The 25,804-nt window shown below is 40.5% G+C and overlaps 1 protein-coding gene and 1 long non-coding RNA gene across 2 annotated transcripts in view; one reads left to right on the top strand and one right to left on the bottom strand.

Annotated features, from left to right (window-relative positions):
• PSMB7 (proteasome 20S subunit beta 7) overlaps positions 1 to 25,804 on the top strand; it is a 65,737-nt gene that overhangs the window by 34,594 nt on the left and 5,339 nt on the right. The window contains exon 6 of the mRNA XM_036913978.2: positions 3,576 to 3,634. Within this exon, the coding sequence (XP_036769873.2) occupies positions 3,576 to 3,634 (59 nt within the window). The remainder of the gene's footprint in view (positions 1 to 3,575; positions 3,635 to 25,804) is intronic.
• On the bottom strand, positions 7,055 to 10,746 carry LOC130683042 (uncharacterized). The gene is made up of 3 exons (XR_008996633.1): positions 10,673 to 10,746; positions 10,411 to 10,473; positions 7,055 to 8,256 (listed from the first exon to the last, which is right to left on the bottom strand). It is a non-coding gene; the product is annotated as an uncharacterized LOC130683042 (long non-coding RNA).

The following is a 25,804-nucleotide window of genomic DNA, read 5'->3' as shown; positions in this document are numbered from 1 at the left end:
TCTAGCTCTTTGGTGTGTTGCTGGGAGGACAACTAACTGACATAACAAGTGACGTGTGGCACATGGTGGGCACTCAGCAGAATGCACGTTTCTTCCCCCTTGACTGCCTTCTTCCCTGCTGTTACCCAGGTTCCCTGAGGACACAGCTAACACTCCTTGTGCCTAGAGCTTACCCTGCATTTGTGGAAAGCGTATTCCCCCTAACATCTGTTTGTTTCACCTGATATGCCTGCTGTCTAAAACAGAGACCCCTGTACTGGGGACAATTGTCCCTTGGCTTTTCTGTTCATTTATTCTTGATGGGAAACCAGATAGTCTGATTAATTGCCTAAGATGGCCTTGTTTTTGGAATAGAAAATCAGGATAGATGTTTCTTCAAAGGATTTTTGCCTTGGTTTTGGGTATGAAAGTGCCAGGTTAGGTAGTTTGCTGAAGTAATAGAATGTCTCAGGGCATTATTATGGTTTATGGGGAAAATGAGATATAATATTGAAACATTTTGTAGGTCACATGGCTGCTATACTAGTATGGCAATTGTCTGTTGATTTATTGTATATAATTTTAAGTAGTGTTGAAACAAGATCTAGGAGACTGGAATAAAATTATTAAAGAATACTTGTCTCACTGAGTTTACCACTTTTTTTTTCTTTTTAATGGCCTTGTTCCTTCCTCCAGCTTCATTGCCTTGAAATTATGTGAGGATTTGCATCTTGTTCTCTTGCCACTTGGGGCAATTGTAGTCATATTTGAAATTCTAACTTGAGTTTTCTAAATAGCAAGCATACATTCAGAGTTTCTTAGAAACCTGTTGACGAAGTAGATTGTACTCCATCTCCCTGCACTTCTGTGTATTTCTGAAAAGGGGGCGCCAAAGTCCTCCTTTCCTAAAAAGCTAGGAGCAGAAGCTAATTTGCAAGTAGATTAGAAATTATTTTTAAAGTTGAATTTCCCTTTCTTTTCAAGTTTATTTGGAGTCTGCTTATCTTTGATTTGAGGAGAAGCAGAACAGGCAGTTTAGGAAGCGTTTCCAGAAATCTTCTCAACTCTGTGCCTGCTTGTGTGCAGGTGCAGGTGGAATGTGTGTTGGCGATGGTGCTAAGAAAGGGGAAGCAGAAGTACAGTGAAATAAGGACCCTTGTGTCCTTTCTGTGTTTACCTCTTCTACACTCAACTAGCTCTAAAAAAAATCACTGTGTCTAGTAAAGTGAGAAGCTTCCCCATACTGAATGGACACTTTGTTCTAAGAGTTTAGATCTCATATAATTTCCACTTAACAGAAATTTTGTCTGCAGCATTGTTTGTAAGCAGGAAAAAAAGTTTTTGATATAGGAAGAATTATATTGTGAGGGAAATATTTTTCATTTTTTGAACTACTGGATGAAGCTAAGCAGAAGGAAATATATTTGACCAGGAAAAATATGGGTAAAATTAATTTTTTACTGAGAAACTGCCAAAGAAAGGATGGTCCAGGATTAAGAACAGGGCTAGGAATTTTTAAGGAACAATGTCTTTAGGGTGAGCTTGGCTTTCCTGTGTACCATAACTGATGACACTTTTACGGAGTTGTTAGCTCTCAGGTTACCCAACTGTCCTTGCCCTTTTTCTAATGTGTATTGGGCCTCTGCATTTACCCTTGGGCTCTTCGCAGAGACGCTCTTGAAGCAGATTGGGAAAGGCAGGCCTGCCCGGGTCTGGGCACTCTGCAGGAGCATTTTGTATCAAGAAGTATTTTTTTTCCTGAGATTTCCTTATTTGCTATTTTCTTGTATCTTCATGACAGTGGTCTTTTGGTTTCCACACAAAACCAGCTTGTTTATTTTACCAAGTCCAAGACTGGTTCCCACCTATGCCAGAAACAGAAACTTAGGTTACTTTTTCCCATTGATCCCTGAATCTCAGAGTAAACATGTAAGTCACAAAATGTTAGTAGACTTTGTATTTCCAGATTTTCAAGGACACCTTTATTATGAAATTCAGAGGTTTGGTTTTGGCGAATTTGCTTTTGCATTAGGTTAGTTTTATGTGGGTTCACTAGTTTTATATCTTTAATTTCTGTCTCCAAAGAGCTTTTAATATCCTTTTAGATCCCCTCTCCCTTTTTTAAAGGAGAAAAAATTGTGAGAGAGGAGAGTGGGTTGCCTTTTGCTCCCAAAGCCTAAATGAATAGTCATTGCTTGTAATCCCAGTCTGCACTTGACGCTTCCTACTGCTTTAGATGTGATGTATCCAGTGCTGGGAAGGTAATGATCCTCAACTGCAGCAATATTCCCTAACAGGAGTATCTGTCATATTCATCGGGATTACCATGTTCATTGATTTGTGTCTGTAAATCTGCTGTTTCTACCCTTTAAATTTGATCTATAATTGGACCTCCTTAAATGGTTCAGATAAGGTAGTCTGTATTTTCTCAATGCAGCGTTGCTGTCAGCTTCTCCTTTTTCATTATACATTCAGCAGACTTGATAAAATCAGCAGGACACCTCATTTGAAACTGTTTAATCGCTGCCTTTTTCCTTTGCTAAACCATTGAGGTGGTCAAGCGATGTACACAAATCATTTTAAATAGAAAATATGGCTTTCTCTGTGACCTAGCTAAATAGATAGTGTTATGCAAAACAAGTTAAAAAGTAATAAATGCCAAAAAAATCTTTTAATTGGAGTAAAAAATTGTGGGCAACTCTATCCTCTCTCCAAAAGTAGAGTATCCTGAAATATTGCTAGGGCCCTGTTAAGACAAAATGATGATTTTCTAAAGATTCTCTGGTTTCTGAACAAAGCAAGTTGGAATTTTCAAGTAGCGCTGAGCTGCCTTTTACATGCATTCAGAGGGAGCCCATACTTACTTGGGATGCCATTACATCCTGCTCTTGTAGGGAGAAATTTGATGTTAATATCCATGCAGCATAACCTTTCAGCCATTTGCTGTTGTGATAATAAATTTTTGTTTCTTTGTCATTTTGTCTACTCAGCTGTTACTCTTCGAAGTATAAACTAAAAATAATAGCTCCAAGTAAATGCCACCTAATAAAGTGTTTTATAGTTATAGCTGGAATAACCTGGTGGCTGCAGCTCATGGTCCTATTACCATTGCTGGTGTGTAGTTTCTTCCCAGTGTGTCAAGGTGACTACTAGGGCCAGCTCATTAAAACAATCTATTCTTTCTAACTGGCTTGGTATTTAGTACTGTACCCAGCAGCCTGCCAGGGCACAGTTGTGGAGCACACGACTCATACCATAGGGTATATGAAATTATGTGGCATTCACTTTTTGAAAAAACACATTCTCCCATACCTCATTTTCATGCTTCAGCATTTTACTGTGAATAATTTACAATTACTCCTGTCTCTAGGAGAAGTAGGGCCAGTTACAGGTTTACCCGAGATAGTGGTAAGTGTGACTCCAGGCTTTCGTAGAGCAGTGTTTCCCTGGTTTATGTGGCCCTACAGGATTAATATTTACGCTGTACTTGACTGTGACATTGGGCGTGTTTTGCCATTTTTGCTGCCCCGGGGTAAACTTGAGATGGAGAAACTGGGAGTTGGTAAGTATACTAAAAATACATCTTTTTCTTACAGGTTCTGGCTCCTTAGCAGCAATGGCTGTGTTTGAAGATAAGTTTAGGCCAGATATGGAGGTACGTGAATCCCTGCAGTTTTGCTCTCTTTCAAAATGTTTTCCAGTTGTATGTGGGACATTTACAAATTGACTGCCGATTCCTCCAAAACTTGTAGAGCACTGTTGTTAGTTGGAACGCTCTTTGGCACAGATACTATAGTTGCTGAGAAGACCAGTTGCTTGGAAAAGCTTCATTTTGGAGTGGCTGTGCCGGGCCCCTGCTCCAGCTTGAGGCGCCGGCAGTGCTCAGACTTCCGCTCTGGCCTTTGGGCTGTCTAGGAATTTTCTTGGCTGTAAATGCGCTGCGGTGTAGAATGTTTTCTTGTGCCCTAAGCTTTCTGTGTCATGGTGTCTTGAAATGACAGATTTTTTTTTGTTATCTCATTAGGAATAGAGAAACCATATGTTTTTTGCATGTCACACAGACCTGGCCTGAAAATGGGGCATTTAAAAAAACCACTATAGATTGTTTTGCATCTTGCAGAAGATTGGTACAAGATCATCTGTGTAGCAGACTGTTCTCAGAGTGGGACAAATCTAGTGTCTCATTTATGAGAGATTCTTTAATATATTTTCTTAAGTGGTGGGTGGGATGGTAACTTTTGGAGATATACTCCCTGCCCCCCAGAAACTCCAAAATAAGCCCACAGTTCTTCCATTGTACTTTCAAAGGAGTGTTCAGTATGCTTGGATACTTCCTGGGACATTGTTCCTCTACTGTGCTTTATCCTTGCTGCTAAACCAGCTTGTAGTCAAATAAGTCCTGAAGGTGGCGTTCATCATCTCTTGGTTTTTTGATAGATACTACTATTTTGACGGGGAGTGTCAACTTGTTTTCAACCATTTAGTAGGCTCTTTATTGTTTATGAGTGGTTTACCCTATTCCTTCATATGCGGGTTTCTGCCATTTCTGCCTTTGTGATATTGTTTTGTTTAGATACCAAAGGATGTCTCGGGGAATTATTTTTGACATTGCTTTATGCCTAATGTCTAATTCACCTTTGGAGAAGATTGCATATTTAAAATTTTTTGCTTTTCTACCAGCTCATTGTCATTGGAGCTCTGAAGCTCTCTCTGCCCTTTAGGTTTGGGCCATGTGCTATGAGAGCCAGAGAATGTAGGGATGTGGATGCTGTTCAGCCAGGATGGGGTCTTTTGCCAGAGAGACATGCCACACCCTAGGTACATGAAAGTAGCACATATAAGTAACGTGGTCACTGATGGCTAGATTTCTTCCCTTTCTTGGGCATCTGTAGGAGTAAAACATGTGACTAAAGATAGGATTTAGCTAGGTGTTTTATAGTACAAATAATAGTGTCTTGCTCTAATTAAGAATAGTAAACAGGTCCAAATATCAACTATAAATGAGATTAGGATTCTGTTCTCATTTCTGAATGTGAAAATGTATACCCATATCAGCATTTTTTTTCTGTTTGGGGTTCTTAAGTTCAGAGAAAAAAGATACACAAGGTTCCTTAGAAAGAAAGGTCTCCCAGTTTTCAGTCTTAACGAAAGGAGTTCCTGAGGCTCCACAAATCCATTAGAACTAACAAAGGTATAGGGAGAAAGACTCTGATGATTTTCATTTAGAAAATCGCTTCAGTAATGTCAAGCCCTCCTTTAAACCACATTAATCTTTTCAAATTTTCTTGAAAGCTTTATCTATTTCCAATTGATTGGGACTTCCATGTGTTAAAGAAAAATGAGAATTGCAGAAAAAGTTGAAAGCATGAAATACATTAACACTCTGCTATAGTACTTTTACATTATTTATTTAGAATTTGGATTTGAAATGATAAAAAGGCCATGGCTTTAATACTGATGTGATTTGGGGAAGTAATGAGAAATGTGGTCATCCCTTCAATAAAACTTCTGATATTACCAATCTAAGGATGTGTTCCTTAGATCAGTTTTATCTTTAACTCCAACCATTAAATGTTGTGTCGTAGCTGTGAGGCCTTAAAACAGGCTGACCAAATTTTTATTTCAGATTGATTAATTACATTTACAATTTCAGATGACTGTTTTTTTGTTCACTTGAAGTTAATTGAAACGTGACACAGATTGACAATCAACAGAAATCACTTCATGAAGGTAAAAGTAGTAACTGTTTCTCCAGTGAAGTGAGTTTAAAAGTAAACAATAGACAGGTAATAGTGTAACAGCTGTCAGGAGATAATACTTTAAAAATCTAAGGAGATTTTAATAGATAATAAAGTTTATTGTGAAGACCAAGCAGTAACTGCTGGTCACCTGCTTTCTCTTGGTGAAGATTATATGATGCAGTTTCAGTGGAAGGCTGAGGCTGCTCAGCAGAGTTGAGAGGACACTGTTTGGGTGACTCCTCTGCTATGAAAGAGAATTTGGAAAGGTGTCATTTCTGGCTCTTGCATTTGCTAGAACTTGTAGAAACATTTTGGCTTCAAATTTCCAAACTTTTCCCTTTCCTTTCCAGGGAGACTTGCTGTCTTTCTGTGGCAAGATGCCCTCCATAACTTTTCCTTTTTGCCCACGTTGGGACTGCAGGGTTGGATGACCAGTCTCCTTATGCCCTTGCAGTCTGGGAGCGGATTCTGGATGGGCCTCACACCGAAGCCCAAGAGAGCATTGCTGCCTCTCGGATCTTGCAGGATTGCCAGGACAGGAACTGCTGCCCGCTTCCCAGAGAACTGCATTAGGAGGGGGCAGTTGTAGGTTATCATGATTTTGAATTGTTTGCCAAAAAGTAATTTTTAGGCCAGACTCATTAAAGAAACTCCTGGCTTTATTATTAAATAAATTTGAGGATTTTTTTTTTTTTTTTTTTTTTTAACTACAAACCTGTGCCTTGGACTGTGCTGGGCATAGACTATGGTTCTTTATGGGATGAAAGTCCCTCCCTCCCTAAAAATCTTTAATGTTTTCCCACTATCTTTAGCTACACAGTCCAGTAGTAGCCACCAACAAGTACCTAGCTAGCTACTGAGCTCTTGAATGTGGCTAGTCTGAGTTGAGAGGTGCTTGAAGTATGAGTCACTTCAGATTTCAAAAATTTAGTATAAAATATTTAAAAGCTATGTCACATTAATATTTACATTGATTACATGTTGAAACAGTACTATTTTAAGTATATTGGGTTAAATAAAAATGCTAAAATTAATTTCACCTACTTCTACTTTTTAAAATGTAGTTATACTAGAAAATGTAAAACTACCTATGTGGTTCATGTATTTCTATTAGACAGGGCTAGCCTAACATGATTTCTTGAACTCATCATTTGCATGTCACATTTAAGGTTTCTGCCATATCCACATGCCACCTGTACTATTATTTCTCTTGAAATTTTTCTTTTAGATAAACTTACTCTTTATGAATTGAGATACCATTTACATATAATACACAGGTCTTAAGTGTATAGTTTGATAGACTTGGCATTTGTAATTTCCCAGATACCTGTCAGTCAAATCAAGACATAAAAACGTTTCCTTCACTGCCTAGTGCCCCTTTCTAGTCCGTCCCCTTTGTCCTCGTCCCTGTTTATCTTTTTAGTTTAAATTTATTTTTAAAATATAGTTTATGAAATTCTGGGTTTGATGTGCTGGTTACTTTTTCCCTCAAGATACGTGAAAATGAGCACACGCTATTAGTATAAATAAAGAATGTATTCATGTATCACCATCATGTGTGAGTCCAGGGTGCATATATTACACCCTGGGAAACCTAGGTCCACTTCCTGCTCCCCTTCGCTCCTTGCACGCTCGCTGTTCTTTGAGTACAGTGTTAGCTGCCAGCAGTGCCCTCATTGCTTCCTCATTTATCCGTGTCCCTGTACTCCATTGTACATACCTGTCCCATTGTTTTACAGCTGGTTTCAGGGGCCTCTCTCTTACTTGTCATTGAGAGAGACCCTTGATGGCAGGGGCCATGAAGTCATCTATGTTCTTCAGCTGCTGATGTTCAGTGTGTGTTTGAGACAGGATAACCCTAGTTAAAATCTGAGTCATCAGAAACCATCTGGGAAATGGAGGGGACTTTTTCCCATCTGAAAAGTGCTGAACATTTTTTTGAGATAACAGGAAGATAACTAGCACACTTCTCAAATGACATACAGCATTGGGGCAGAGTAAACAAAGCAAACACCCATTAAGTACACAGGCAAACGAAGACAGGGCAAAGGGCAAATGCTCACTGGGAAATTACAGGCCAAAAAGCAGACCAATGAAACCCAGCTGGGATTCATAACTGCCTAAGATGGGCCTCTGCTGTTTCAAGTTATCGGAGCCAATGACTTGCCTCAGGTAAAAGCCCTGTTTGGGGTTTCTGAGAAACTGTCAGATAAGCATGTGAGTTTAAGGGACTTTAAAATCTTTAAAAATTCTCACCCAGTTGTGGCCCTAACACTGCCATGGTGGTCTTAGAATTTTCATCTTCTTGTTTTCTCTCTTTGCTGTTAGCCTGGAAGTGTCCTCCAACGGCAGGAACTGTGCTTCTTCATTTCTGTGTCCTTGAACCTAGCATGGTAACTGGTTCAGAGTAGGTATTTCAGCCGGTATTTGTTGAGTGAGTGTTTACAGAGGTGTCAAATACAACTTCGCTTAGTTGTCCCCAGGTTAACCTTCCTTTGAAACAGTTTGATAACTTTGCCTTATTCATCATATCCACCTGTGATAGAAATAAAGGCATAAAAAATTGTATTACTGGTGATAAATCTCATGCATTATTTTTTTCAGCAAAGGTTCTTATTCGGCTACTGTCCCTCTATATTAGCACAGTAGTGGATTTTGAATTGTATGAGTTGACCTGATGACAAAGGGGTCAGTTATATTAGAGGTTTTGTTGTTGATGAATTGCATTTAGCCATTCCCCCAGACTTTTTTTCTATTGTTAAGGCCTGGTATAAGAATGAAGCCCTGATCCTGGTTATTACCCACAGGCTAACTAGACAAGAAACTAGTGATAATCAAACTGTGGCCTTTTGAGCCCATTTGCCAGTTAAGTATGAGGAGTTTGATCATAATACCTGGAAATATGCTGTTAACTTCATGCAAGTATGTATCTTGGAAATTGCTAAAATTGTTGAAATAAAAACATTTTATTTTAGGGTGAAGAGGGAATTAGGGAATGAATAAGATAACTTAAAGAAATGTTTTCATTTGGCCCTGTGAGAAATTTAAACTCTTGAAGATTATAATTCATTAAAATGGATAGAAGATTAATATTTAGTCTGTCAAGATCAATGTTCCCCCTTTGCACTAATTGTCGAATAGCGTGTGAGGGCCGCTGAAGGGTGGTGGTGTGCGGCAGGACCCACACATCACAGGGAGATGATTCAAAGGCAAACTGTCCTGCACCCTCTGGTATCGACTTGCAAATTAGCATCTGGAATCTAATTAAACAAGCTTAATGAAAGTAGCAGCTGAATGTTGCTGGAAAAGACAATCAGCTTTTTTCCCCCTCTCTGATACATATTCTGTACTATTGAAGTTGGTCACCAAACACATCGTGTGAGCACAGTTAAAAAAAAATTAGCATTTATTTGAAGAATAGAAACTGTTTTTCATTCTGTTCTGCATTTGGCATGCTCTGGCGTCCCATGAGAGCCATGCCACAGCAGATAGTGCACAATATTTATAAATCCATGACAGGCAATAATAGCAACTTGAAAAATTCTTTTGCTAGAATCTCAAGTTGAGAGCTGCCAAAAGCTGAGAGGATCAGATCTGCGGTGGCAGCTGCTGTGCCCTACAGTTAGAATTCTAGACTTTGAAGATGCTCAACTTAAAGAAAGAAGACTGCAGGCTTAGCCAATTTTTGCAGGTTTCTAGAGCTCTGGCTCTCTGCCTTTGGAAGATGAGTTGCTGAAGCTTCTACCACTGCCTGAGGCGTGCTAACACCAGCAGGGTCTTTTTCTTCCCCTAGTTTTAGTGTGTCTTCAGTTTTAAGTAGCACATGCATAGTCAGTGCCAGCTGGGATGATCCTTTCTCTGGTCTCAGTACCGACGGATGAGCTCTTACCCTGTACCCTTCAGAGAGAAGCTATGAAGATGGATGGTGACGTGTACAAGTGCCACTTCAGCTGTCTGATTTATGGAATCATATTTCATCACTCGGCAGCTGCCGGCCTCTAGAGAAGCCCTTATAGATTTTGCTAAAGATGTGAGCAGCTATCGCCCTAAAGGCTTGTGGTTACCTCACAAACGTGATGCCAAACACCTAGCTACTGAGGAAACAGAATTAATCTATCCTTGCAGGCAGCTATAGAGCCACTTTTAATAATGGGGGAGTTGATACCAATATGGTGTCCTGACAGCAAACCTTAGAAATAGCTGTAGTTTTTTTTTTAAGTCCAGTAGCAGAAAGACACTGAAGTTATAGGTACACTTGTGTTTTGTAGATGGACAATAGTGTAAGAGATATGCATTATTTTGATTAAAACAATTTGTTCAGTTTGGATCAGCTTGGGGATTTATATAGACTAGTCCCAAAGGAAAATATAAAACATGAGTTCAGCGTGGTCAGATGGAAAGGGGCATGGGAGCTTAGGAACTAGAGGATTGGGCTGTGAGTCTCTTTCCACTGAACTCCTGGCATGACTCTGGGCAAGCCATGGCCTAAGATCGTTCATCTAGAAGATGGGTATCCAGAGACCTGCCTGCAGGTTGCCATCAGGATTAGATGTAGTCTGTAAAACACCTCCTGAGGTGTTGTGCACAAAATTGGCTCTAAAATAGGGCAGCTGCTCCTCTTTTATTCAGTTACTCAGTAGTAGGATACAAACACCACGTAGCAACGATGGACATGATTATTTGTACTCACATCAGGCTTGGGGATTTATATAGCACAGTGTAGGAAGATATGATTCTTCTTTCCATCTGAAATCTTAAAATCAGAGAAAGGCCTATGTAGTAGCTGTAATGACAAGACAAGTCAATTCAGTGCATGACACAGACCATGGGAGTATCTGCCTTTTGGCTGGGGACGGGGAGATTAGAGATGCAGTCATCACCGTAACACTTGCTGAGTGTTTATGCCATGCCAGGCGCAATTCTAACAGCTTTCTCTGCATTATCTTACTTACTTTTCAACAATCGTGTGAGGTCTATACTTTGTATCCCCATTTTGTAGGGAACAAAACGAGGATGTAGAGAGGTCAAATATCTTGCCCAAGGTCATGCAGACAGTCAGTGATGGAATCGTGCTCTGAACCCTGGTCAGTCTGGCTTTGGAGCCTCTGTTGTGATCCATCACTGTGCTGTGCTGACTCTTTGCTAGGTCTGTAATTCTTTGACAACGCAGTGAGGAAGACATCTTATTCCAGGTGAGCAGAGGTCTGGGCTGCTTAGGCTTTGCTTTTCTCTGATGAGGCCTTGTGAAGATGCCAGGCAGCCAAACAAATGTCAGAGGAGGTGTGTGGACCTCTTCAGTGACTGGAAGGAACTCAGGAATAGAAAGATGCAAGGGAGTTACCAAAACAGAGATATTAGGAAAAACATAAGTCATTTGGCTATGGGAGATATTTTTTTTTTCTCTTTGAATTCATCAACATTAATTTTTATCTTTTACCTGTTCTCCACCCCAAATATCCTGTGATTTTCCCACCCTCTCAGGATTTTCAGGTTCTAAGAGCACTGTTTTTCTCTGTATAGCTGATGTTCAGATGGCATAGCTCTCTTCAAATTCAGTAAGGAGAGCAAGAAGCCTTTAAATATTGTGAATGGTGTTTGCCCATTGAGGCAAATCATGAATAACTTGAACAACAACAAAAAAATAAGCAAGACTATCATATTTGAATAATGAGGTGCTCTTTTTTCCCCAACTGCCAAAACTTTTTAATCTTTGTCAACAATTGTTCTGTCCTCCGTCTTATTTAGGTTGCATCTGTGCAACTCTGAGCTCAGGAGCCCTGACAAGCAGCCTATGAATTCTGTATTCATTAGTGATCTTGATCCAAGTGCCTCTGTCCCTGCCATAGGGGCTCAGGTGTGGAAGCTGCTGGCTAATCCCACCAGCTGACATTCGGAGGTTTAATGACTCCGTAGGAAGGTGACCACTTGCTGAGAGGTTTGCTGGCGGAACCCACACAGCAGACAGTGTAGATCAAGGAAGACGATCATTGTTTAGCCGAGGCACATTCCTGTGCAACTTGAACCCTGTTGGCATCAAATGGAGTTTTAAGTAAATGCAAAATAAAAAAATGTATTGGGCCTTCGATAGCTATCATGAACGATTGTCCTGTCCATATTGATACTGATGGCTCTTAAGACCGTTTTTCTTGTAGCACTTTAGTGGGTGTCAGCTTAATGAGCTGAACTTGACTCACTTTTCCAACATTTTTCGATTTTAAGGTTATGTTTGTCTGGTTGCTACATCTGTTCAGGTATCTGGTATGTCTGGGAAAAAATAAACGGAGCCAAAATTCGTTCTTATTAATACTATTAAGAATTTATGCTTACATTTTTGTATTTGTGATCTGTAGTTTTAAAACAGTTATGACTAGAATGTGCGTTCTCTGACCTCTGACATGTTACTAAATGTTTTGATTTTTTTTTAGGTCCTCTGGTCTGAAAATGTTGGGTGCCTTATTTTAATAACAGCTTCATTGAGAGATAATTTTCATTTATGCGACTCACCTACTTTAAGTGTACAATTCAGTGATTTCTACCATAGTCACAAGTTGTACAGTTATCACTACCACCTATTTTAGAACATTCCATTACCCTCAGAAGAAACCCCATGCCCACTAGTAGTCACTTACCACTTACCCTAACATGACTGGCCCTAGGCAACAACTAATTTACTTTCTGTCTCTATCAATTTGCCTATTCTGGACATTTCATATAATAGGAATCATAAAATATGTGGTATTTTGTGACTGGCTTCTTTAACTTACAGTATTTGCATATTTCCTGCATGTTGTAGCATTTATTGGTACCCTTTCCTTTTTTGTAGCTGAATAATAATTGATTCCAAGGACATACCACATTTCATTAGTTAATGGACATTTGGATTGTTTTTGCTTTGTGTGGATATATGTTCTCATTTTTCTTGGGCATATACCTGAAAGGCAGATGGATGGGTCATATGATAGCTCTGTGTTTAACCTTTTAAGCCACCACCAGACTGGGTTCCAGAGTAGCTAATAGCAGTGTAATAAAGATTCTAATTTCTGCACATCCTTGCCAACACTTACTGTCATTTTGATCATAGCCATCCTGGTGGGTGTGCATTGGTATCTCATTGTGGTTTTGATGATTCCTTATTGGTTAAGAACTAATGTAACTATGGCAAGGTTTAGATGTAACTGTTGAAACACTTGACACACTTCTTTATGCACTGAATTTGGGCAGTAATTGGGTTGGTTGTGCATTTGTTTAAATATTGAAAGGTCCTTTTTAGAGGCTCTCCCTGAAGCTATTTCTGTCATTTGCTTTTAGTCATAATTCCTAATTATTGACTTTCTTTAAGACCTGAAGCATTAGACATAGTAAATTATATATTTATTGCTAGATCAAAAACTGTATTAATGTCCCCCAATAATTTTTTCTCTGGTTGTATTTAACATAAAGCCTTAGTATTTAGAGATGTCAGTACCCAAAAATATAACCCCTGGGCCCTATTAGAGTTAATAGTTAACTTTAGAAACGAATAGATATTGAAATTGGCATTATAGTTCAGTGGGTGATTTGCAGAATTACCGTTAAACCTTTAGACTAGATGGTAATGAGAAGGTCCTGTTGATGGTTAAAGCTTCATTCACACCAACATCAGATATTTTGGTTTGTCCTCCACTTAAAAAGTGAGTATGTTCTCCTGAATTTGAACCCATTGGTAGGCTGACTTTGGAGAGGCTGAAAGGGACTTTTACTGAGTTAAGGTCACTCCCTTGGATCTTCTTGCTCACATTTTCATTTTGTGGTATTTTATAAAACAGGCAGATGTGAGTTATTTTCGTCTATTACCTGAAGATTCAAGACCAGGACTTTGCTCCCTACCATACAGAAGGTGGAATTTCACAAGTAATGCTTCTCTCCCTTTGGTTCTCTAGGATTCCTCAGTCTTCCTTTACTTAGAAATGGCCATCTGAATGTCCATCCCTCTGGCCAGGTCTGTCTTTTCCATCTCTGCATCTTCAGAGCCCCAGTTAATGGTGGTGGCTGGTAATCATTTCCACCCTTACCATTGTATTCTGCCTTTGATAAAAGTTGAAGTTCAGAGTAGGATATTTCAGGGAAGGGTTGAAGGAAATGTTAGAAAGTGTGTCCTATTCTTCGCATTTAGTTGCAGGAAATAAAAGGGGATTAAATGGGAGGAGGCCAAGAAAGAAAGAGAAAGGTATAGTATAATCTCTGATGAGCCAGGAATGGATTCCTTTTGGGGTCAGGCCTTTGGAATTCAAGATGAACAAATCTTAAGAAAGTGACTGTGTAAAATTTGGAAGTCTGCATTTCTAATTTTTTGAGGAGTAATGAAAATACTACAAATGCTATACTGTTACATTACTGACTTTGAGTATTCTTTGTTGAATTTTCTGCCAGAAATATTTCTGTGCAAAAATTGTTTCATGTCTTCCACTGTGCTGTGTACACACTAAAATTAATTTTCTTAAATAACAATATAATCAGCAGGTATTTACTGGGTACCAGCTGAATGCAGAGCATTACGCTTGGTGCTGTAATCCAGACGTAGTATTGAAAGAGGTCATTCTGTATGATTTATACAGCTATAGGCAATATAGATTGAAATAGGTAATTATTTATGATGCATTTCTTTGGAGCAGGTGTTCCATTTAAAATGTTTTCATTTTACATATTTCCTGTAACTGTGAAAGGTAGGGGAAAATATACCATATAAGAGAAATAGTTCACAAAGTACATTGCTGCACCTTTGGCAAAGAACCAGCAGACAAAATGTAACTTCTCTGTGACCAGAGGCTCTTCGATCAGAGAGAGGCAAGAGCTAGATTCAGGGATAATGGTGAATAGAAATAAATGTTTGGTGACTTTCAACTGTACAGGTAGAATTTAAAAGTAAGATAGTATTGCTAATAAAATACTCTGCATCATATCAAAGAGAAAATGGCTTTCTTATCCATCTCTTAATCAAATTGAATTGCCTTTGCAGCAAACTTGGTCTCAGGGACAAAATTTAAGACACTAAAAATGCTCCCTTTATCTAGATTGTCTTTTTCTGTTACTTAAGCCAGGCCAAGATTTGATGTCATAGCTCCTTGGAAAGGAAAATAAAAGAAGCTCTTTTATTACTCACTGATTTCATTCCATTCTAGAAATCTTACTTTGTAAAAATTTGGAATCATAACCATTTATTGAAGAATGATTTTCAGAAGAAGAGGGGAAAACCACCCTGAATTTCACTGTCAGAAGGGAGACTGTGTCACAGATCCAAGAGGTCATCTGTGGTTAGAGGCTTGCAAGCTCTTGAACAATGGATTGCTGCTGTTCTTGTGTGTAGGTTGGAGAAATATATGAAATATAGGAATGAGTATTACTGGATGGTAGCTTAGAATCTTATAAGTTTGCCTTGGCAGGTAATTTGGCATAAATTGTTAATGTAAATCTGGGTTAGTGGTGAAGACGTTATTTTAGTAAAAAAGATAAACTGCTGATTAATTCAGCATAGAACTCAATTACAAATTGAAAGTGTCTCGGCGGGACTCTCGGACCCTAAAGACAGCAGATGTTGAATTGATACTCCAGCATATTTCACAGTGGTATGAAATATTAACATGGTTTATTATACTTCTGTGGTGTGTGATATCAGAAAGGGGGAGGCAGTGGGCATGTGGGTGTGCAAAGCAGCCAAACATTACACATTTGCTAATATACACTGAAGTGTGATTAAGAATTTTAGCAAAGTTTCTTCTAATTTTTAAAAAATAAAATAGCTCTGTGGAAAAATTAAGTTTAAAATAACATTTGGGGCTAAATATTTAAATGTAGTACCTATGTATACATTGTACATGTAAATGAATATAAAATAAGAACAGTAAACTTACTAACACAGGATATTTATATGTAAATAGGACTACTACTCACAAGAGGAGGGGAACTTGAGGGCTTGAACTGTATTTCAGTGAGTTAATTGTCAGCTTTCACGGGCTGGAAAGTTTTCATGGGCTGCTGTACCGTTTTTACCTTGTGATCTAGAACATATGGTAATTTAAAGGTGCCCCTATAATTCGCACAGGCAGAGAAGTTTCATTTCTAGCCAAGAAAAAAAAAGTCTCACAGTTTTCATATATCTGTATCAACTCAAGGGGAGAAAAGTCAGCAAATTTTATGTATCGGAAGATCTGAATAAATGGAACTGCCAATATTTGAAGGGATTGGCAATTCTTAAGAGGCATGAGAGTAAAGTTGGCTTAGATGAGATATTTCAAAGCCATTACGACTATTATGACAGTTATTTTTTTTGCATCACAGCCGAGTCTAGGTTTTGCTAGCCGAAGTAAAACACTTCCAAAAATAGTGATTACGGTAAGAACGAATATACCCTGGATACCTTCTGCTATTATGAAGGCTTTTAAAAAATGGTGCTTTCTCAAAAATCACATTAAAACTGGCAAAGGCAGAGGGGCAGTGGGCAGAGCAACGGGAAGTTCTTGGTACCTACCAGAAGATCTTTTATATCCCCACTGGAGTCACCATGAAGGCCTTTGTAAACTGTTGGTTGGGGGGGGTCATTCTGAGACATGCAGGGTGACCTTGCATTCCGTTTACCAGTTTTATTGATCTCCAACCAGGTGCCAAGCTCTGTGCCTGATTATGAGACAAGGTCCCTTTCTTAGCGACATTTACAACCTAGTAGGGTAGACAGGCCCACAAATGACTGAAACTGCGGCATGAGAAGCATGAGGATGGTGCATATAAGGGGGACATGGTGGTAGTGTGGGGGAGGCATTGGTAGAATCTGTCAAGGGACTCAAAGCTGGCCTCAGAGAGCACGTGACTGCCCACTAGAATAATTTTTTGTCTTGTTTGAAGTTGGTCAGGGAGATGCAGAGGAAAGGAGACCATTCTGGACAAGTGGCTTCATGTTCAAAGGCATGAGGGCTCCTGCTCTTTCACTTGTATAATCTTGGAAGTTTAGACAGCCGAACATACTTGGAAATAGGAAAATTCAACTCCAGACAGTATCTGAAGTTGTCTGGGTGGTCATTTCCTGAGTCAGTGTGGCCTTTTAATTAGCATCCGCTCTTCAGTGTGGGGTAAGGCCGAGCGAAGCATTCCTGTCCCTGCGTGTGAATATTTAGTTTAGAAAGCTGCCATGTTCCATTAGAGGTGCTTGTGTGTCTGCAGTGGGTGCCTGAGCTGTGTAGGCTTTTCAGATGTCCTTTGAGATTTGCGTTGCATTGTAATTGGGAGAGGCTGGAACTTAGTGTGTTGTACGCGGCGGAATGTGAGATTGCCTGCTCTAATGAGACCCCAGCAGCATACCTCAGCAAGGTAGTTAAAGTTTTAACCTTAACAGGTAATGTTACTTGTAGTGTTTGTGTGAGGTAATTTATACCAGTCTCCCCTAACCCTGAAATAGTGCAGAAACAAAAACTTAAAAATGAAATCAAGTTGTGCTAAATAGATAATTTGAAATTCCACCTAGTGGTACAGACTTTTTAAACTATTTGCAGTGAACATCATATCTGTAGGACACAATCATACTGGGCCACTGTCAGCCATTGTCATAGTGTTGGGATACAGTTTTCCTAAAATCAGAACTGCAGTGACACCAGAATATTAAAAAGATTTAAAGACTCATTAACTTTGGTTCCTTGACAAGTACTCTGGTTTCTTTTACCTCAGGTAAATTGAATTGGTGAGAGGCGTGAAAGGGGACGATGGAACATGCGCACATGAGCTCCGAAGAGGTCTGGGGGTGGGGGGATGGATTTTGCTTCTTGTGTAACCCCGTAGCCTGTTTATAAAATATAAAACTTAATTGTAAACTGGGCTTAATCAGTACTTGAAGGGATTGTTAGGAGGACCACGTTTGTAATTTGCAGTCAGGCTTCACAAAAGTTTGCTCTCTTATTTCCATTTCTTGCCCCAAAATGCTAAAAGAAAATTAAAGTGCACTTGCCTTTTCTTGGTCAGTTTTAGTTACCATTGACAGTCAACAAATGGCCTGATGGGAAAATTCAGTTAAATGGTATCTTTTTTATTGACATATAGGTTGGTTAGAAAACAGTATGATTCAGTCTGTTTGCTGAGAGACTGTGTTTTAGGGAAGCATAAATGTTTGAATGTAGTACTGATGCAGTGACTATTTGGCCAATTTTGCTTTGGGCTTTGATGAGTATACATTCTGTATTAGAGAAGTTCATCAGGATGTTTCTGGTTTCATCAAATGGAACTAGCAAGATGAGTGATGGAATGACAGAGGAGCATTATTTGAGCAATATATTTGCAACTGAAGAGTTTTAGAGGTAAACTACTCTAGAAAGATAAACTGTGAGTGATTTCAGCTACATCTAAGGACTAGGCAAGCATGATTACTATTTTTAGAGACTGGTTGTTTGGGGATTCTCTTGTCCTCAGTGAAAGACACATGGGCTCTGGAGTCAGTCAAAGCTGTGTTGAATCTTAGACCTTCCAGTTGTTGGCCATGTGCCTTTGGGTTAATCATTTTCTCTCTCTGAGCCTTGACTTCCTGGATTTGTAAAATGGGCATGAGGGTAGTGCCTACCTTAAAGGGTTAAGAAGAAAAAGTGGAAGAATGTACTTGGCACAGTGCCTGCACACAGTAAATGAAAGTTCTCTTTCTGCCTTCTTTTAGAATACAATTTCTAGTGAAATACAGTAGTGGAAGTGTGTTGCCTAGTACCCTTCTTAATGACATGGCAGTACATTCTGAATGGAAGATGCACATGTGAACACGAGGTCTTATGTCATTTTGATTTCATTTTCAGTATAATGGCTGCTTTGATAATTGATTTGCTTTGAAGTAAGGGTTGAGAAACCAAGTACTGAGTTATTATCTGCTGCCCATTGCATTGGTTGTTCTGAAAGAGTTAAGCTTTTGATGACCGTGTTTTGAATGTTAGAGATAAGGGTAGAATCAAATCAGGTAAGCGTCCACCATGATTTCCTGCATACCAGTCATGGTGCTAGCAGTTTCTCCTGTGCACAGAGTACTTCATTCAATTCTTACGACGACTCTGGTGCTAGATGGTTTTAGGCCTTTTTTTTGCAGATGAGGAAATTAGGGCTTAAATGTGTTGAGTGACTTTACCACTAGGTTCACATAGCTTGTAAGTGACAGGACTAGATTCATACCTGGATTGCCTGCATCTTCATTCTCTTAAATTCTTTGCCTCTGTCTCTTCCTTCCCTACTCCCTGCACCCCTACACCACGATCAATATAGTGAACATATCCATTGGCTCCAGAAGTTTCCTTAGGCGTCTTTGTAAAGCCTCTCCCTTATACACAAGAGCCTTAAGTAACTGTGAGAGGGTATCTGAAGGCTGTGCCTGGGGTCCCAGGAAAGGTGGTCAGCCACGGGCCTCATGGGGAAGTCTCTGAGCTAGCAGCCCCTCATGTTCTCCTCCTTCTGCCTGCCCACCTGCTCTCTGCTTGTCCGGTGTACTCGGGCCTGCCCATGCCTCCTTCCTCATGACTTGACCCTGCACATGAACGAACCTGCATGACCATGATTTCCCCTTAGAGCTTCTTTCTTTACATTCTTTTGGCTCTTGCCCCCATAGTTAATTATTCCTTTATATTTTTCTACCACACCCCAGTGGCTAGGTAGGTATATTTTGAGAGCCCCTGCCCCCCAGTGAAATGGCATTTATAAGTTAGTTCCAGCCTAGGCCCCCCGCCCCTGAACAACCTCAGTGTCCTTTTGCGTGCTCTGCCTTTACCTCGTCTCTTCCGGGTTGACACCCTCTGGAGTGCCTACTGCACACGCTTACCAGTGTCTACAGTATACAGTTAAGTTAATCATTGTCTCCTGTCAACCTACCAGAAAAATAGCTGCCAAGAAGTTAGAAAAGGCCTTTCTGTGAAGGCTGAGTTTCTCAGAGTTTGGTTGGTGTCCATGACTGATTCTGGAACTCCAAGTCACACCTTCCCCTTCCTTGCTCGCACCCTCACCTGAAGACTGCGGCTTCTTCCTCTCCCAGATGTGGCCTCTCAATCTTGTTGATGATCCTCCTCATTGCCCCCGCTGGCCTACAACCATCTCTCACTGGTAATATTATAACCTTCTGCTCTTCTGTTGCCTGCCTTTGGCTTCTGTTTCCCCACTGCTTCCAGCGTGCAGAATCATAAAAGCACAAATCTAACTACATCACTCTCTAGTCCAGCATAAAATTTTCCACTTCTTCCCACTGCCTAGCGTGAAGGGCTGGCTCTCTGTGCAGCCCATGAGGCTCTCTGGTATGCGGCCACACCGAACTGCCTACCTGAGCACATGTGCCTCCCTCCCACCTTCACGCCTTTACTCCTGCCAACTTGTGCCCCTTGGCTCAGCGCCATTTTACTTGTATGTCAAGACTCAGCTTGTTCTTCATCACCCGTGTCCCATGACACTGTTAATTCCATTGTGAGTCTGCTTCTAACTCTTACTGTCTTAGTGAGTGTATTTACTTGTTCCCATCTAGACTCTTTATATATAGGCAGGGTCTTTGTCTCTTCATCCCTCATCCCTAGTCTTTAGCACAGCGTCAGTGGAGCATATTAGTATTAGGGCATTAGGAAATGTTTGCTGGACAAAGCTGTCCTGTACATTTCTTTCAGGGTTTTTGTATCGTTTGAAATTTGCATTATATATGGCTGTCTTTAAACTTCCTAGAATGAGGGTGCTCTGTACTTCCTTGGGGCTCCTTCTAGTCTTTCCTAATCCTTGCAGGGCTGCAGAAGCAGGATCATGCTATGCAATGTAGCCCCCACAATAGCCTTCCCATACCATCCTGTGCTTTGCATTGTTCCCCATCTTCCAGGCTTTGGACGGGGATAGGCTTGATGTGAACATGGCTCTTCTTTTTTATCTTTGTTGTCACCCAAGGAACAAATCCATTTTGTTACAAATTAATTTCCCCGCCTCTGTTTTCAGGTGATAGCCTTTTCAGCATCTCCAGGAATTTATTGGCAGAGTTATCACTGACCGCTGGAGAGAGAGAAATATTATTGAGATCTCATTACTACCTCGGGCAGCTTGGCTTTCATTTGAAGGATTGTTGAGTATATTTTTCACTTTCTTTAAACTCAGTCTTTCTTGTTTTTTTCTCTGATTATATTTGATTCAGTGCAACCTTGGAAATATATATTTGTATACACATATGCTGTGAATTCTGATTTCTTCTCCTTGTGGAAAGCAATATGTTCCCAACTCTCTTGGTGCTTTTCCCTCTGGAAGCTTAGGTGTTTTCCTTCCATTTGCTGTCTCGGAATCCAGCAAAGCCTCCTGCCCACCACTGATTTTCCTGTGGTGGGAAAGGAAGACATAGGATTTGGTGGTTCTAGGTACTAACTTGGCACAGATCCCTGACTCCCACTCCTACACAGCCATGTGCCCTTTGAGTGCATCAGCCGACCTTTCTAGAGCCTCAGTTTCCTCTGCTGTCCAGGCGGTGATTATGAGGATTAAATGAGTCACGGAAGTGTTTGGCTGAGACCCAGGGATGTAGTAGGTGCCCGTGTTCTCTTACACCCTTGCCTCTTTCCTTCTACTGGAGAACTTGCTAACAATTCTGTTTGTAAAATCTGTGTGTCGGGGCATTCTTGTCACTTTATTCCTCCCAGTGCCCTTGCACAGAGGCATTTACCCCCATTCTTCTGATGGGCACCCTGTGGCCCACAGAGTTAAGTACTGTGTTCATTAATGACCCAGCTGTCCCAGGCTTTCATGTCCTGTGACAGCCTTTTCTGGCCCACTGTCATTGTACAGCCTCAGACAGCTTGTCTCAGCTCTGGGTTGTGATCAGGCTTTTGCATCGTTCTGTGATCTGGGACAGGCCAACTTGGCAGTGACATGGTTGGCAATTCCTTGAGCATGCACACCCCTTCCCATCCCTGCTGACATCCCTTCAGTCACTCCTACACCCACAGCAGGTTTGCCCGGCTGCTGGAAAAGCTTTCGAGGAGAGGAATGGCAGCACCATCCAGACCTTAAAGACCCGGTCACTAACACACTCCCTGCTCTGGGCACAGTCAGCACCAGCTGCAACTCCATTACATCCACCAATTCCCAGGTGTTAACACAGGCAGCCCGTGTTTACCCAAACGGCTCAAGCCAAACACGAAACTCAGATATCTTTGCTTTTGTCACACAGCCCAGTCTAAAAAAAAGTTAAATTAACCTTTTCCACTGTAAAATGTGTGGCTACACATGGGATACATCAGGTCTGTTACTCAGTGCAGGAAACATACTGCTGTTGGGGGGGGACTGTTTTAAACACTTTTTTGAGCTCTTTAAGTTTTATTCAACCATCAGCTGTGAATGACTCCTTCAGGCCGCATCAGTGGCCTAGTCAGAACCTCAGCATGTTAACAGGCCACTACAGAACATTGTGCTAAACCTCTTCTTCTCTTGCATTTAACTGTCTTTGCATGCTCTTGTTCCCTGGTTCCCAGCTGGGACGGGTGCAATTTTGGAATTACTCCACTTAAGTACCAATCTGCCTCATAATTGATTCCATCCTTTAGTTTGGCATTTGAAGTTGGTGTTCTGCTTTCCTTTCGTTGATGTCCATGCCAAGCACTGTGCTGGCTGCCCGGGACACAGAGATGGAGACAATGGGATTTTGGTCCTTTTTTGAGACTCCAAACTCTTACCACACCCTTTTATTTGCTCTGCTACAGATCATCAGAACTATAGCATTTTTTGCATTTTCAGAGCAAGTAGCAAAAGGTAATGGAGATTTTTGAAGATGAATTTGGATTGCTTCAATTCTTATCTAGTCAAATCCTTAGTTTTTAGTTTATGGTCCTTGTAAATTTAATAGCAAATAGGAAACTTGATGAAAGTTGTATGAGAGTTCAGCTATGATGCCACCCACCTTCTTAACTCCCCTCAAGCAAAGGTAGGGGAGTCACTGTCCCTTGACTCCTGGTCTGGCAGTGGGACAGAAGGCAAAAGGATGCTTCTGCAATGCCCTGAAAAACAGTGGAGCCAGGGGAAGCCTGTTCTTCATGAAGGCTGAATATTTCTTCATTTTTTCATCCCTCTTTATCGTCAGCACCTCAGCTAGATAAATGGGATATATATTTTCTAGCAAATAATCAATTTTATTTCTTTTTAAGTGCTTTAAAAAATTATAGTTACAAATTGGTTGTTTCAAACGACTTGCTGTATACATGTATTTTCACATTCCAAAACTCTATTGTGATAGGTTTTCAGTCAGATGCATATTTAATATTTTGCCTGCTCCTGATGTAAGTAAAGCACTATTCAGAATGCAGAACTGAACAGTAGAATGTAGAGGGTTTATTTAAAGAATATTAATTTGATGCTGAACTATCCAGGGTGCCCAATGGCTGGGGCACCTACATTTTACTCTGGTGACATTCTCAATCTAAAAATTACTTAAGTGAGAAGAGAAATTCTGTTGTAGCTGTAGACAGGAATAATGTGGAAAAGTTTCTTTGCAGTACTATTTTGGACCCGTACCATAGCGGATGCCGAGGTAATCTATCAGTTTGTGAGTGTCTACAAAATGCAACTCTCTAGATAACAGGTTTAAAGTAAAGATTTAATACAGTCTCCATCTCCTATGATATTGCAGTGACAGTTTAAAACTCATTCTCTAAATCTCAGCAGACTTTATAGCTAGCAGTGGGCCAATATAAAGTTTAATAGCATTACAACACATAAATCATCTTTTAAAGATGCTACTAGTAGCTCCAATATTAAATGCAGACAATCGCCTGTGTTATAAATAATTTATCAAACACCATTTCAGATTAGCCTTCCATGCTGAGTTATTTATTTTAGCCTTTTCTGTACGATTCCTAAGGCACTTTTTGAAAGATCCATTACTGGTCAGTTTAATGAACTTGGGGGTCTGTTTTGTCCCCTCAAGCACTCGGGTACAGCTGTGGTGACCATTACGTGGCCGACGTGGACCTCTTTGTGCCTTTTACAAGTGCTGCCCATTTGTCATGTAGCGGTAAATGGAGCTGCACATTGGAGTCCAGGGACACATTGTGCAATGCAGTGATGGAGACAAACAGATAGCTCTATAAAGTGCTGCTTGTCACAGCTGACTTGTAGTACAGTACATCACTCTTATTGTAATCTCATTTAAGAAGCAGGGGTGGCCCGGGGGACTGATATTCCCAGTTAGTTTGGTCTTTGTAGCCATAAAGCAGGAAGTGCTCCTTTTATATTCTCTGAACTTTTAGGGAGTGTGCTTTTTGCTTGGATTAATTATTATAGGAACTTCTCCACAGCACTGGGTGAAGATTCGTCAGCAGGTTTGTTTGGACCTCCTTCTCCTGGCTTGGCTTTTGATATATGTGGTCACTGCTTAGCGAAAAATTGTGTCTCAATCCTTTTAAAGGAGCCCTCTGGCTTGCTTTATTAAATAAGTTATCATTTATGAAGCAACAGCTATGTGCCAGCTACTATAGTGGGTGCTTTCTGTACTTTAATTCTTACAGCAATCTTACGATAAATCCTAGTTTATCACCACTGTATTACAGAGGAGAGTGAGCTCAGAGAGGTGAAGTGAGTTGTCCAAGGTTGCACAGCAACAGGAAACGGGACTCAAACCTAGTCTGTCTGCCTCCACATCTGCTAGATGATCTTGAACCTAGCTCCCCCAGCTAATTTTCGATCACCAGGATCATGGTGGTTTGGCAAAGCATCTCAAGAGTAAAGGAAGCTCCCACTGGCCTAGAGGACCGTTTTTCTGATAGCCAGGATGAGTCCTGCTGGTCCATCTACACACGGAATCCAACTTCCCTTGTGGTTAGCAGTGTAAATCCATGAGCAGCTGTCTGGGGGAGGACACCGACCCAGCAGTAGGAAAGGGCATTGCACCTAGGCTGGACCAGCTGGGGTCACAGTCTCTGCAGGGCCCTTGTCAGAGCCCCTCTGTAGCAGCTGTCCCCAGGCAGATGCTGCTCAGAACTCATGTCTTCCAGAAAAGGGAGATGCAATTTCCCTATGAAGAATGAATCCTAAAGGAAGAAATAATGCTTCCTACATTTATTGTGGGCCAGAGACAGATAAAAATGTGGTGTTTTCTCCACCTCTTGCTTTTAGTTTGTGGTTTTCTTGATAGTTTTCCTAAATATTTGGTAGCACGTGTTAAAGACAAAAGTTGTTTAATTGTGAAATTCCACTATAAAGAAAACACAGTATGAATATGCCCAGTAGCATATTTGCATATGTATCTAGAATTCTGGGTATGGAAATACTATGGTAAAAGACAGTATTTGGCATGTGAAGCAATTTTTAGAACACAGTGTCCGTAAATATTTGTTAAAGACATTAACTATGTAAGTAATGGGTAGACAACAGAGCCTTGGCAATTTTCACCCTATCTGCCTTCTGAGGTTTTTGGTGGGGGTAGGGGATATGTGAAATAAGACCTTGGATCTTAATATTGATCTCTGGCATATTACATTGTAGGTGGTAGTCTGTGGGAAGTTTGGGAAACAATGCTTCCCTTGGCCCCCTGACATGGAAATGACCATCAGAGCTGCTGCTAGTTGGCCCAGAGGAGCTGCTAGTTGGCGCAGAGAGAAATTGACAAGCACAGTTCTGTTAAACTTGCCCAGGTTCTGAAGATCCTTGGCAATAGGGGAGTGACATACCCTGACTCAGGGAACTGTCTGCTGTCCCCAACTTGCTAAGGAGACCACAGCTGAAATGAGTTACTTGTGAGCTGGTGTGGTGCTGTGACCTTGGGTGAGTCATTGATTCCCAGCCATAGTTTGTGACAATACCAACCTCAGAAGATGGTTAAGGCGGAGGTAAAGGTGACGTTGATTATCAAAGTGCCTAGTTCAGTACTTGGCACATTATAGTAGGTACCTAATAAAATGTGAGGTTTCTTCCATTTCATAATATCTTTAGTCCTTGTGTTTGTGGTGGTGAACAGGTAGGACGAGAGGAGAAAAACCAGAGACTTGTGAGATTTTCTTTCTTAAGGAGTTATTTTCTCTAGTATTAGTGGGGAGGAAAGGAATTTAAAAGGTGTATTTTCCCAATTTTTAAAAGCCTTTATACTTTAAATAACAGCA

This window comes from Manis pentadactyla, chromosome 3 (genome assembly GCF_030020395.1).
Source record: "Manis pentadactyla isolate mManPen7 chromosome 3, mManPen7.hap1, whole genome shotgun sequence".
Taxonomy (NCBI): domain Eukaryota; kingdom Metazoa; phylum Chordata; class Mammalia; order Pholidota; family Manidae; genus Manis; species Manis pentadactyla.
This window is presented reverse-complemented; position numbering and strand designations above follow the sequence as displayed.